The sequence below is a fragment of the Filicampus tigris genome, chromosome 16 (assembly GCF_054856515.1).
Source record: "Filicampus tigris isolate MCC_2025a chromosome 16, RoL_Ftig_1.0, whole genome shotgun sequence".
Lineage (NCBI taxonomy): Eukaryota > Metazoa > Chordata > Actinopteri > Syngnathiformes > Syngnathidae > Filicampus > Filicampus tigris.
The window spans coordinates 5741467-5755443 of NC_141232.1; the positions used below are offsets into that span (position 1 = coordinate 5741467).

The 13977-nt window shown below is 44.1% G+C and overlaps 2 protein-coding genes across 8 annotated transcripts in view; both read left to right on the forward strand.

The window, feature by feature from the left end:
* The first annotated feature begins 14 nt into the window (after positions 1-14).
* qtrt1 (queuine tRNA-ribosyltransferase 1) lies at positions 15-4663 on the forward strand. Of its 2 annotated transcripts, XM_086056613.1 has the most exons (9): positions 15-328; positions 892-960; positions 1035-1173; positions 1308-1502; positions 1582-1720; positions 1797-1872; positions 1946-2055; positions 3229-3313; positions 4421-4663. In XM_086056613.1, the coding sequence occupies exons 1-9, from the start codon at positions 47-49 to the stop codon at positions 4571-4573; spliced, it is 1248 nt and encodes a 415-aa protein (XP_085912739.1). In that variant the 5' UTR covers positions 15-46; the 3' UTR covers positions 4574-4663. The 2 variants fall into 2 exon arrangements, with proteins under 2 accessions (XP_085912739.1, XP_085912740.1); XM_086056614.1 differs by lacking the exon at positions 3229-3313.
* A 2034-nt stretch (positions 4664-6697) lies between these two features.
* kcnt2b (potassium sodium-activated channel subfamily T member 2b) overlaps positions 6698-13977 on the forward strand; it is a 41919-nt gene continuing 34639 nt past the window's right edge. For all 6 annotated transcript variants that reach the window (XM_086056598.1, XM_086056600.1, XM_086056601.1 and 3 more), the window contains exon 1: positions 6698-8583. In XM_086056598.1, coding sequence (XP_085912724.1) covers positions 8495-8583 — 89 coding nt within the window. In that variant the 5' untranslated portion in view covers positions 6698-8494. The remainder of the gene's footprint in view (positions 8584-13977) is intronic.

Consider the following 13977-nt stretch of genomic DNA (forward strand, 5'->3'; position numbering starts at 1 on the left):
CCGTACGCCACTCAATCCCCTCCTTTGTCACGTGGCTCACACCAACATGGCTGCTACAAGTGCTTGTGTTGATACGCCGCCAAGCACGGACATGTCTTTCAAGAAAGCGCTCGCTGTCGCGTCTCCCCTCACTTTACACATTTTGGCGGAGTGTCCGGTGACTAAAGCGAGAGCGTGCGACTTGAAGCTGCCGCACTGCGTCGTTAGCACCCCGGTTTTCATGCCGGTCGGCACCCAGGGGACCATGAAGGGAATCACCGCGGATCAACTGGATGCTCTCGGATGTCAGATATGTCTCGGGAACACATACCACCTGGGGATGAGGCCGGTACGGAATCCCCACATAGCATGCAAAGATGTCCCCTTGGAAAGTCTTTCCCAACCATTATTGAGCCAAGGCACACACTCTACGTTAGAAAAAAACATCTCAAGGCGCACATTTTACGTTACAAAAAATCTCCAGGCACACTTCTAAACAATAGTAGATGCACAGCTTAATTGTACATCTAGCGGAAGAGCATTTAACTGTTCTTCCTATCACTACATGTCGCTGCCAAAGATAGATGAACAAAGTTACTTACTTTTTTGTTGTTGTAAATAAATCCTTATCTGATAAATTCAGTTCACAGTAATTGGGAATCACTACCCTCCTGATAGTGAGTGCCATGCGGGTGAGATTATCAGTTCCATAAGTTGATTCAGTCTTAGGTTGCAATTTCGTTGTAACGGCATTCAAACCGGAGGATGTACCGTTAAGGTTAATTTATATTCAAATTGAAGACCACTCAAAGAAGACGTGGGAGTCTGAAACAACAACATCCCTCATGGATGTGACGTCCCTGCACATCTTAATGAAATGCACTTTTCCCATCATTTGTTCTGCTTCCAAAGGGGCCCGATTTGATCGAAAAGGCCAATGGTTTGCATGGATTCATGAACTGGAAAAGGAATCTGTTGACGGTAATGTTTTAAATTGATATTCTTCACTTCCAGTAGGAGACCACAGTTTAAATACGACTGTATTTCCTTTGAAGGACAGCGGAGGCTTCCAGATGGTGTCTCTCGTCGAACTCTCCGAGGTAACGGAGGAAGGGGTCACGTTCAAGTCCCCGTACGACGGCCAAACCATCCTCCTCAGTCCGGAAAAGTCCATCGCCATACAAAACAGTCTAGGTCAGTGATTCACGGCAATTCGAATATTGTCTATCATCAACTAAAAGTGGGAGTTTCAGAAAATTATTTTCTTTCTCGGTTCTTGAAAAACCCAAATCTTAATGTAACATCCTCTGCGTTTATGACCCTTGCAGGTTCAGACATCATGATGCAGCTGGATGACGTGGTGAGCAGCACGGTGACGGGGCCGCGCGTGGAGGAGGCCATGCACAGATCCATTCGCTGGCTGGATCGCTGCATCGCCGCCAACAAGAATCCGCACAAGCAGAACCTTTTTGCCATCATCCAGGGCGGGCTGAACGCCGGGCTTCGCAAAACCTGTCTGGATGGTATAATAACCTTTGTCGATAAACAAAATGTCATTTTGCGTCGGATGCGCTCACCTAACGTTCCCCGCGTGTTTTACAGAAATGACTAAACGTGACGTTCCTGGCTTTGCCATCGGGGGCTTAAGCGGAGGGGAAGAGAAGGATGACTTCTGGCGAATGGTGACGCTCAGCACCGACCGCCTGCCTCGAGAAAAGCCTCGCTACCTCATGGGCGTGGGGTGAGTACAGGGAGGCCTAACGACGACGCTTCTTCATGCGTTTTGAGGTTTGACTGACCTGCTGTCTGTGCCACAGGTACGCCGTGGACTTGGTGGTGTGCGTCGCTCTGGGTTGTGACATGTTCGACTGTGTCTTTCCCACCCGGACCGCGGTAATATCCTCCCTCGACTTTTGTGACTTGACTTTTAAAGGAACAAAACTCAGTCGCGCCTGTCGCTCCTCAGAGGTTCGGCTCGGCGCTGGTGCCCTGGGGATCCTTGCAGGTGAAACACAAGCAGTACGCCAAGGACTTCAAGCCCATAGACCCTGACTGCCAGTGTCCCACCTGCAAAAGGTTAGCCGGACATTCGGGTTGCAAAGGGGCGGAATTAGTTCTGTAAATTTCAATGGGGAATTGTGAAATACTTTTTATGGGATTTAACTGTGAATTGAAGGGGAATTATATTACAGGTATAATATTCAAGCCTAAACATTTTGGTATGTTATAATGCTAACAAAGTCCCATTCAAAATGCTGAGTAAAAAGAGCCACTCTTAATCCAAAAAAAGTCACACTGAAAATGTAAAAAAAAAAATCTTCCCTCAAGCTTTTCAAGCCTAGCCTCTGTATTTTTTGCTGAACCTTTTCAGGCAATGGGCTCTTTGTGATCAACTGCACTTGCGTGAAATCTGTTTGTTTCAGTCAGGATTATGCTCAAATATATTTTCCCCAACCAGATTTAGGTTCAAATAAAGAGCCCAACCGTCAATTTTTCAATTCTTGTTCATTCCAATAGAAAATTTCAAACTACCCAACTGGAGATTAATATTTACCGGTAGTCTTCCGTTACCTAACATCAGAGTTGTGAGGTGGCCATGCTAATGCTAGCGCAACATGCTGCCTGAGATTAAAAGTCATGAGAGATGAATGCATATATAATCCAATAAAACAATATTCTTGGCCTCATTGCGAGAGTGGGTGCAAATTCCTAAAAAGTCCACGGTGAATACCTGCAAGCTCCAACACATGAGATGTATCTGCCTTTGCAAAGATAATAATGCTCACTTTTGATTGACACTGTCCATTGACCAGGTCAACATATTAAAAACCTCTCTCTGAATGACAGGCAGAACCGCAATAACTGAGCATGATCATCTTTGCAAAATCAGATGTTCTTTTTTAGACACACAACTCGTTTTGGGTCTTATTAAATGTGTATGCAAGTGTGTAATGGATGAGTGCATGAAGTGAGATTATCTAATATTAATATTTTGGTCCCCTCCTCCATTATCATAAAGTCAACAACACCTTTTTTGCAGAGCGTATAAAGCCTGCTCTGTACTTCTAAAAACAAACCTCAGAGGAAGTATTTAACCCACAGTGGTGTTGCATCATGTTTTAATTAAGTTAGTATGGCTCTCAGAGGACTTTATAGACACTGAAATACCTCCTGGTAGGAAAAAAAACAAAACAATATTCCAAATGTATATTTATACTTATATGCAAAAGTATACTTTTTCTGTTTCAGACATAGCCGGGCGTACCTGCACGCTCTTTTTAAGAGCGACACTGCAGCCATGCATCACATCACCATCCACAACATTGCCTACCAGGTAACTATAGCAACCAAGTATCTTCAGCACACATTTAATACCAGACAACACAAAGGGAAATAACACAGTGCAATCTGAGGTCATATGCTTTCACCAACAAGAGGCCTCGAAAGTCGCAAAATACAACTTGCCGGATGTCGGCAAGTCTCCCCTAGATCTCAGTCATCAAAGGAAATGAAAACAAAATCAAAACAGCAGCCGCTAGCACTGAACTAAACGCCCGACTGCAGGTTCCTGATGTCACTCACTAGGCCACGCCCCTTAAAGGCACTACACACAAATGTACTACAGAGTGTGTGCCTTTCGGCTGAATTACACTTTATAAAACCAATTTATTCCTTCACATTGTCCTATATTATACTTTTAAAAACATGCTGCGTTATTTTTCTCGATTAAAAACATGGAACAAAAAATGCGTGGTTTTTCGGGGTGTGCCGGAAGAGAGCAACGTCGTTTGATGGAATCGTCGACCCCCAATAAATCAAATGGCCGTCTTTTGTTCTTAGCCAAGTTTCGAGATTTCAAATCAAGTCCCTGTGACAGACAGAGCGTGATATATGACTCATCCTTCAAACTGTGCAAAGCGACGATAACGCAACAGTGAGGAGTGTCCCTTTGTGACACGTGTCGCGCGGCATAATACTCATGTGCATAACACGCACACACGCCGTCTACTTATACAACACATCACTATTCAAAAGAGGGCCTCCCCTATCCCATTTAAGCCGCGCAAGCTGGGCGACATGGCGATTGGTCGACGAGTCCCACTCCCCGCAGGATGAAAAGCGAGCCTTTTTACTGTTAGCAAGTTGCGGAGAAGATTTTTTTTTTTTTTTTTCCCCGCCCACCGTCAGCCCCAGCTATGTTTGCCCAAATGACAGCGCAAACACCCTTTTAGCATTTACTGTTATCTGTCGTCAATGTTAGCCTACCCCGGGGATGTTTACGTCCTGATGACTCCAAAGTTGCCACGAGAGAAGATGGGCTTGAAGGAGCCATTTTAACAGCAGCCACCTCTCCATGATGATAATCTAATGAACTGCATTTTTCACAGCATTGCCGAAACACCGTTGAATGACATTTTCCGTTTGCTTTCCTCCCATGCAGCTCAACCTGATGCGTTCCGTGCGGCAGAGTATCGTGCAAGGCCGCTTCCCAGACTTTATACGGGCTTTCATGCGCCGCATGTTCCCATCCCGTGACCAGTACCCCAGCTGGGCTGTGGATGCTCTGGCCTCCGTCAACATCACCTTGGAGTAACACCTCAAAGACAGTCGTTTTTTTGTATTTTTTTGTATTTTTTTTTATACGCAGCAGATGGATCACAGAGATAAACAGTGACAGATTTTATATCTTTTTTTTTAAACAGATGATTGTTTTCTATTCGTTGTTTACATTTGCATTTCCTTGCGGGTGCGTGGGCTTTTGGGGGGGTGGGGGGGTGCGGCTTTAGATCAACAGGATGGAGCTTTTATTATGTGGCGCGGCAAACAACCTGCAGCCTGCGCGAATTGTCCTCGGAGTACACATTATGATAATATGCCATTGGATGGGGTTTAAATGAGGTTCGGAAAGGAAAAAAAAAAAAAAAACACACACAAACTGTGTCTCGCGGGATGCGCACACATTTTTTTTTTTTTTGGTGCTGTCGCCATGGTTACGCGGCGAGGCCCACCCACTTGAAAGGAGAAATGTTTTTTCGCCTCGCCTGTCGTGCTGCTTGCACGGATGAGTGTGTTAAAAAGAGGGCGTGCCATTCGTCGCCGCGGATGTGACGAGTGCGTGCAGTTTGGCGTCTTGCTGTACATCGCAACAAAGCGAGCCAAGTGTGTGCTCATCTTTGCGGCCAGCAGAGGGCAAAATCTCAGCATTAACTCCGGTAATGTACACACGAGTAACCAGTGGCATCACTACCAATGGGTCATAGGTGATAAATAATGCTAGGTAGGGGATGACTAATGCCGGTTGCCTTTGTCCTCTTAAGTTGCATGCGCCTGTTAAGCATGTTCATTTTTAACATCTTGGCAGATTTTTAGGAAGCTAAGAATGAAGCTAAAATCAGGCCCGATTATCAGTATGTTTCTACACCACTGAACTCGACTGACCATGTTGATGTGGACATCTTATTTATGACAAATCATCACCTCTCTTATGATGGAGCACTTTGCGAAACTGTCTTTGCGCGTCCAGCCGAGCGAAGCCTTTTTTGGAACCATCGAAAACTTAAAAATATTTGATTAAATATGTTTTGATGAGGTGTAAGATGCTAATTTTGACTCTTGCGAGACAACTTATGTCGAGCCTTGATTGAGACCATTCAGTGCACCGCACTAGTTGATCCAATATCTTACCAGTACTGTTTAATCCACTTCTAGCGCTACTTTTTGCCTACTTTGTCCGACCTTAAGCTGGACATCCTCGATGCTTTACCTTTTAACATTTAACAGCTAGAACGGAGAGGTGTTGAAGATATCGGTAATTAAGTATTGCAGAACATTTCAGATATCCGCATCTACATTGGTTTGATCCCCAATTGTCATTTCAGATAACCCACAAAGACTTTTCTCCCGGGACAAATAAAGTCACTTTTGCCATTGATGTGCATGTGGTTTCTCATGACGGATGTCTACATTTCAGTTGCAGAGCTCTGCTATGTGAATTACTAACACCTCCAAAGGCATTGAAGATCTCTAACTCAAGTTTGGCGGATGGTTTGAGTCTGACTAGTCATAATTTTAGTGCAAGATATATTTAGGAGAAGGTTAGGTTTTGGGCGACCTGTTTGGATGCTAAAATACATTTGAGCTTTTAGTGAATATGGTCATTTCATTCTCAGGGGATTGAACCAGTCACAGCTGGACTGTTCTCGTTGAAGACTAGAAGATTGCCACTAGTATCTGGGCCCTTAGCCGGATATCAAGGATGTTGACTAAACGCTCAAACGGCTTTCCATAATAATGCTCAAATTTGGCCCGGTTATCAGTATGCGTGTACCACATTTTGAATAATCTCGCAGCAAGCCGAGCAGTGACGGTTCACCGCTCCAGCGCCGAACACAAAGTGATTCAACAAACTAAAAGCACATTTTTAAATTGCTTTCCCGCCGCCTCCCAAATACGCCCATATTCTCTGCTCTCTGCCTCTATGCGATTATGAGATCTTAATTAATCGCAGGATTATATTTACAGTATGCATGTTAGCTGTTAATTTTGGAATATGCCTGGTGAGAAAGAGGAAGGGGGCTCGTGGGGGTGCTTAGTTGCCAAGCCATGCAGAATCGTGTTACCGGGCCCTGGAAAAGTGTTTATGCACCGAAGGCTTTAGCATTAATTGGACGTGTTGGCACGTAGTGGGGGAGGGGGGGGTGTTCTGTTTCAGGGAAGCAACATGGCAAATATGCTCATTAAAGAGCAGCGGAGAACTTTCAAGTGCACCGACAACTCAGTGGCAGGCAGTTGTGATGGACACTTGAAGGGGGTGCGTGGCTGCTCATTGCCTTATTCGGGACGCTGTTATTCTCCTAATGAGGCGAAGGTGTTGATGGAGAGTGAAGTTTAATTGATGATTGATGTACATGACTTAATTTGTTTTAAAAACACACCAGTCACCGCATTTGGTAAACCTGCACGAAGTAAAGAAAATCCAAAACAACCGCGTCTGCCTTGACTAAGGTTAATTATTATGGAGAGGTGGTTCGAATGCTGCGATTATTTTGTTAAGATACATGAAGCAAAATATCAGAAACAGCTTTTATGATGTACACTTGTGTAATCTGGCTATATGAAATGATGTCTTCATAAGGTTAGCATATGATCTTCAGGGGGAAAAAAAGTCATCACTGCATATTGTTCCTCTAATTTTATGTACATGAAACCACCGGATCTGAGGAAAAACAACCACTCACAGACAGAAGGTCTCAATCGTTTGTCATACACTCGCAAAAAATAAAATTCCAAACCAAAAACATTTTGTGCTAACGTCATTAACAGCGTGCTTTCTGGGGTAAAAAGGTAACAGGTCAGAATAAGGCCGCGGGGGTGAGTGTGCGACAAATTATCAATACCTCGTAAGTCACGCCATCTGTTTTTTTTTCCCTCAGGCATGTTGTTGTTGTTTTCTTGTAAATCTAATTAGAGGCACAAGATGGGGCCAGAGAAAGGTTATAGATAACGAAATAACTAAAACTAAAATTGAAAAAAATATTTTCGTAACAAAAATAAAATAAAAACAAAACTGATTTCAAAAATATTTTTAAAAAAAAGAACTGACACTACATCTTACGTTTATAAAACTAGCTACACTATATAATGAAAATGTCCTTAAGCCTGGTTCACATGGCAAGATTTAAAAATTGTTGGCCGACATCCAAACTCTGAGAGACTCCTCACGTGATGAGAAAAAAATCAGAGACGGCTGTTTTTCCCCCCACCGATCATTTTTATCATTTACTCCTCTAAGTCAAAATGATTGTTTTAACAAATAGGACAAGTGTTTTTATTATTCTTATTATTTCAAATCGCAAACTTCCCATTTATTAGCACCACTGAGTGCGATGCGTAGTGAATTGTAGAAAGCTACACTACTGTATGTGACCAATTTTTGTAAATGTACTTCATCGTGCACGGTGTACCTATAATGAAAAGACCGGCTAGTGTCAATATGCAAAGTACAACTAACGAATATGCAGTTTAATCGCAACCGACGGGTTAATCGTTGATGCAGCTTTGGCATATTTGGATCTCATTAGAATGCGCCGGTGTTCCTAATATTGTGGCCTGGCTAGCCGTGTACACTACTACACACTCGCACGCACACTAAAGTGGTGGCATCACTAATCCCCAGTGGCTGGTCACACACTTGCAGCGAGCGCGTCCATGCATGTGGAGCTCAGGCGGGGAGGATGCTGCGGAGGAGCGACGCAAGCAACCAGTTGCTCTCCAGCTGCCAAAGTGGATGCTCAGCCGCAACCTGTTGCCTCGGCGCGGGGGCAAGTGCAGCCCAATTGTAATTAGGAGGCTGAGCCGATCACAAAGTGCCATGTCGACGATGGTCATGCTAGTATAAGGACGACGAAGAGGAGCGGAGGTTTTGGGGTGGTGGTTCACCACCTCCGTACGGAGGTTTTGCGGTGATCCGCGCGCGCGCCGCGTCTCTCGGTTGCAGCTCCGAGGAGGAGGAAGGATGGTGGAACTGGAGAAGGAGGTGCTCCCGCTGCCCCCGCGGTACCGGTTCCGAGACCTGTTGCTCGGGGACTGGCAGACCGACGACAGGTAAGGCTGCTCGTTTTTACGCACGCACGGCGCAGCGCACTTTTTTTTTTTTTTGCGCAAATAAAAAGAGGGGAAAAGTGGGAGCGTCATCTCCGCGCAGTTGGCGTTTTTCTGGGTTTGTTCGCACCTTGTGTCGCCTGCTGTGTAGTGATGGTGCAACAGGTCCACTTGTTAGCGCGTGTGCGCGCATGCATGCACAAGCTGCTAGAAGACGGCTCATGTGCGACCACGCCAAAAACGACATAAAACACTACTTACAAACTCCATCTTTTTTTTTACAAGTGCATGCTTGTTACACACACACACAAAAAAAAAAAAACCTTTCTCAAAGCCAGTAGGGGTGGAATTTGGCACAGAAGACCGAAGACGAAGGTATTGCGTGTAGCTTCTGCCCGTGTCTCCCGCTGTCATAATAGCTGAGATTCATAGTGGACCATCTGCCACCTGGACAGGCAATTTCAAGTGGCTGCTCCCAGTAACTGGCAATTAACCTTTGCTTACACTCCATTTGCGGCCGGCAGGTTTGACGTGCTATATGATAAGCAGGGCTTAATATGGATATTTCATTAGGGCGTCTAATGGAAAAACCTCAACCTGCATTTGACACGCAGACCCAAGATTACTTGCTCGCTCGTCAGAGCTCGAGAGGCTGTTTTACAAAGTTGGCATGGAATGACCCTGACGTGGTCACGCAAATATTTCTAAACGATTGCTAAATAAATGAGAAAACGTAACGGCACATTTGAACCTTTAGCACCAGTTTGAGCCGCAGCCACGCATAAACATCAGCTATACTGCCATCTGCTAATGTCGCCTCGCGCTGATAACACGGCCAGTGAGAGCCGACGGGACATTTATCACATCGTGTTTTGCATAAGCCGTTTTGGAAAAGCAAACTCAACCGCAGAGGGCACAAGGCGTTTATTGGGAGGGGACACCAAAGTGAGAGGAGGCCCGCTTTGTATGCTAGAGGAAGGATATCAAGGAACATCATTTATCGATCGAATCAACTGACCTACCTACCGACAGTACCAATCCACCTACCTAACTACCAACCAATCTATCTATCCATGATGATCAGGATCGTTATCAGGCTTTTTAAGAGGTTGCTGACGAACTGATCATTTGAATCAGGTGTGTTACAGCAGGGAGAGATGGAAAACCTGCAGGACAGGTGCCCTCGAGGACCGGAGTTAGTGACCCCTGCTACTCATCTACTGACTACTCATTTACCTACCTACCATATCTACCTACGTACCTTACAAGACCGATCCACTAATTGGGTCAATTCAAACCACCATGTTTTTTTGTTTTTTGGTGCAAAACAGCCTAATTTTCTGGGGTTGTTTTTGTTTTTGCAGAAAACAACCCAGAAAGTTGGGTTGACCCAAATTGGGTTATTTCTAACCCACCTGTTTTTAGAGTGTTCACTGTATGATGACAAAGTGTAATTAACACAACTGTGTTTAAGAGTGTACTCTGTAAAAACAGTTGGATTACAAGTAACCCAATTGGGGTAAAAAAAAAAAAAATGGACTGATCGACTACTTGAGTTAATCTGACCCAACTTTCTCGGTTGTTTTTGCAGAAAATGACCTAAAAATGGGTCGTTTTATACAAAACAACCCCACAAAAACTAGGCTGTTTAGTAAAAAAAAAAAAAAAAAAAAGAAATCCCAAAGAAAGTGGGTCCAATTGACCCAATTAGTGGATCGGCCTGTTTTTGACTCAAATAGTGGGCTGTTTTGTAAAAAAAAAAAAAAAAAGAAATCCCAAAGAAGTTGGGTCCAATTGACCCAATTAGTGGATCGGCCTGTTTTTGACTCAAATTGGGTTATTTTGGACCCAAGTGTCTTTAGAGTGTACCTACCTACCGATTTACGCTCCAGGCGGGATAGCTGTGTGGTTTCTGTTTCTTGTTCTTGGTTGAGTTGACACTATTTGTGCAGGCATCTGTCGTCATCAGTTCCAACTACATGGTGGAAACCCTTATTGTCATTTGACCAAGGCGCGGCGACTGAGAAAACAGGGGAAATGGCTTGAACGATGCTTTTAGCCTTCTTCTCCCTCGACGTAGTTCGAATGGGTGATGTGTCAGTCAAAAAGATGTTATCATGCGTGGTAAATTGCTTCCAACAGAGGCAAAACACCAGCGTTCATTTCTATTACATCACAACAGGTAAATTGACTCAAATATAGACGTGGTGGAAATTTAGACATTGTTAACATGACTTCATTTACTTTTGTTGCTCTGATTAATGGCAAAGATGCGCACTCTGGATAATGAAATGAATGGCGCGCTGTAGTCTACTAGCAGACTAGTCATTGCGTTTTGCTAAATTCCTCAAAGATAACCCAACTAAAGATTTTATACACACCTGTGAGAAAAAGTCTTCCCCACACCCGATGATGAAGGTTTGGTCCCCGTCTTCCCTTTTGAAGTGGCTACGCTGGCCTCTGGGCAGTCTTGCAATTTTCTCCGTACAACTGTTTCAGACATCCACTTGATTTATCCCGCTCACCCACTGGGTCCACCGGATAATTTCTTTTTCCAGGAAAATCGTAGTGGCGCAATGCCAAACACAAGTTTGTGACACCGTTTCAGATGAGGTCAGCGCCAGTAAATCGCTTTTGTGCCATCGGCGCCGCGTTTGGAGCGCTTTTACTCTTGCTCACTCGCCGCCTACCGGTCGTCTTCAAGCGGCTGGTAATTTGTTTGCAAAGCGCTGGCGGATGACTTTCAGTTTCCTGCGGCGTGCAGAATTGTAGCATGGCCTCGGTCACCTGATTACAAGAACCTTTGGCGCGGGGGGCTCGGCAGTTAGTCCAACCGCCACACTTGATACAGTTCTCCGGGGAATGCAAAAGAAGGGGAGGGTATCGAGACCGCTTTGGTCGAGAAGTGCGTGCGTTGGACTCGCAGATGTTGCTGCAATACCCTGCAAACACAGCAAGATCAAGTGAATAAGGACAAGCTCTTAAAAGTATACAGCCTGTGTTTGCCGGATGATCACAGGGGGATTTGCAAGCAAAGTTCAGCTCTGTATTATCTATTGAACTGGACTCTTTTCTAACAACGTGAGTGACACTGCAAACAGGGTCAACATGCGTTATTGATGCTGTGGGGTTTTTTTTTTTCGGCAGAGGAATGCCGATTTTCCATTGTAATGTCTAAGGAGCTCAAGCGTTTGAGACATCAAATTTATTGACAAATGAAAGAACCCACCTGAAAGGTTTGTCACCTGCATAATAAACAAGTAAGAATTACATAACATACCAGAGAGTTAGATTCTGGATGCAGAGGGGGAAAAAAAGGAGTCGGGAAGGCAGTAGTAAAATGTACAAATGGATGTGATGACATTTAATATGGAATTTGAAAATCAGTTAATTTGATATGAATCGGATCTGGATTTGAACCGGGTTGGACAAGAAATGTCTGACTGAATTCACTTCTGATGCAAATTTGTCCAGATTGGTTACAGTTGGCACAAAAATAATATTGAGTACCTTGGTTTAGGAGTTTTTCGAAATACAAGCTGATTTTTTTGCTTTGACCTACGAGCAAAAAAAACTTGAAATACGAGGGCTGTGTGGTGGCAGTGAACTCAACTAACTTTTAAAAGTTTGGCTTGAAGCTCTTCAATGCCACTCCACTTGAAGTTTAGCGTCAAAGTAAACATAAAACAAAGACACATTTCTGAGCATTTAAAACAACCAAAGCGTTGCCTGAAGCAAGTGCGCTTTAGCTTCACGCTAACAGACAATGCAAATTGGAATTGATGTGCTAACAAATAGCATCAGTGTTGCAGTGTTATCATGCTTCAAGCAAAAATATTTGACAACAAAGGTGGAGCAACACACGTAGCCTGACTATATATCTATAGTCACCGGCATATATTCTTTATCCTCTTCCCATATATAGTTGTAGTTATACTCTCTCCTGGACGTGCACACATTTCTTTACAGTCTTTTAAATGATGTAATTTCTGTATATTTTTATAAAGTACAATATTATAGACGGGATTTCTTATTAAAACATCAAAAAAATGTGGGGGCGGCGAACAGATTAATGGCATTTTCGTTCATTTCAATACGAAAAGAGGATTTCAGAGTGGTTTGAGTACCGCACGTATCCTAGAGCACAAATTAAAGTCTTTGCGCAAATAGTACCCAGTGGAGTATTTACTTAATCAAATGCAGATTAGGGAGGCATCTTTTAGGTTAGAGTCCTTTATTTACTTGATAAATACTCAACAATATTACCGGTAATAGAGCCCATGTACCGCAGAGTGCGTCATCCACTTTCGATAATTAAGAATTAAGCATCTCTCTGTAATACATGTACAATACTTTGACGGAAACATAAACAGGGAGCGAGTCACATTAGCTCAGCTCATAGATGCTATTGTTCACACACTGGCATTATTCAATAACTGCTGCTCCCCTTTTGAACTCTGTTACGAACAGAAAATAGCGGCACCCAAACAGTCAAGTTAACTTGAACTGTTTCGATTTCCAGTCGGCGGTGCCGCACGACTTATTAGTTCCGCTGCATTTCTCCATAACATCCTTTTTCATTTTAGTTTTAAAATCCACTTTCATTCGACGTGAATTGTAACAAACGTTAACAATGCTTAGCAATATCCCCAAAAATGCCTCTCCGCTCATCTGCGGTCGAGAAAATTGCAGCCCGCCGGCAAACTATTTTTGCTATGCAAATGACATGAGTCTACTTTTTAGTCACGCTTCACCGGAATTGTGAGCGTGTTTGTGAGCACCCAAACGCTTTCACGGACAAACGTTATGTGGCGGGAAAAAAAAAAAAAAAAAAAAGGCATGGTAAGATGCTGATCTCCATGCAAGGGGGATCATTAGCCGCAATAAAGTGGCCAGATTAGAAAGCGGGGCCGGCCTGAGATTGATAGTGACACGGGGCTTAATTACCGGCGGATCACACAGCGTTTTGCTGCCACGCTGCATTAATGGTGGAGTAGCCTTTAACCAGCATGAGAACAAAGTCATTGGTGCCTCAAATCACCACGTGGTGCGACCGCAACCTTGCCGCATGAACACATTCTCACTCTTAAACCCGTTTAACCCCCCCCCCCCACACACTCCCGACTCACCCCCACCACTCTACATCTGATTGAAGTGTCTTGAATTGAAGTGCTTATCCTTCATTCAAAAGCTCTCCTGTAAGGCGATGAAATGCATCCCAAGGCCCTCAGGTGACACAATTTCCCCCCACAAAAGGACGGTGCATAATTTATGGCTCGCGCAGGACGCGCCCCACCTTTTTGATTGCATTTGTAAGTCCCACTCGTGCAAACAATTGGGGGGACAGCAGGTCGCGGCCCTCTCGCGCAAGTCATACATTTTTTATTCCTGGTTTAC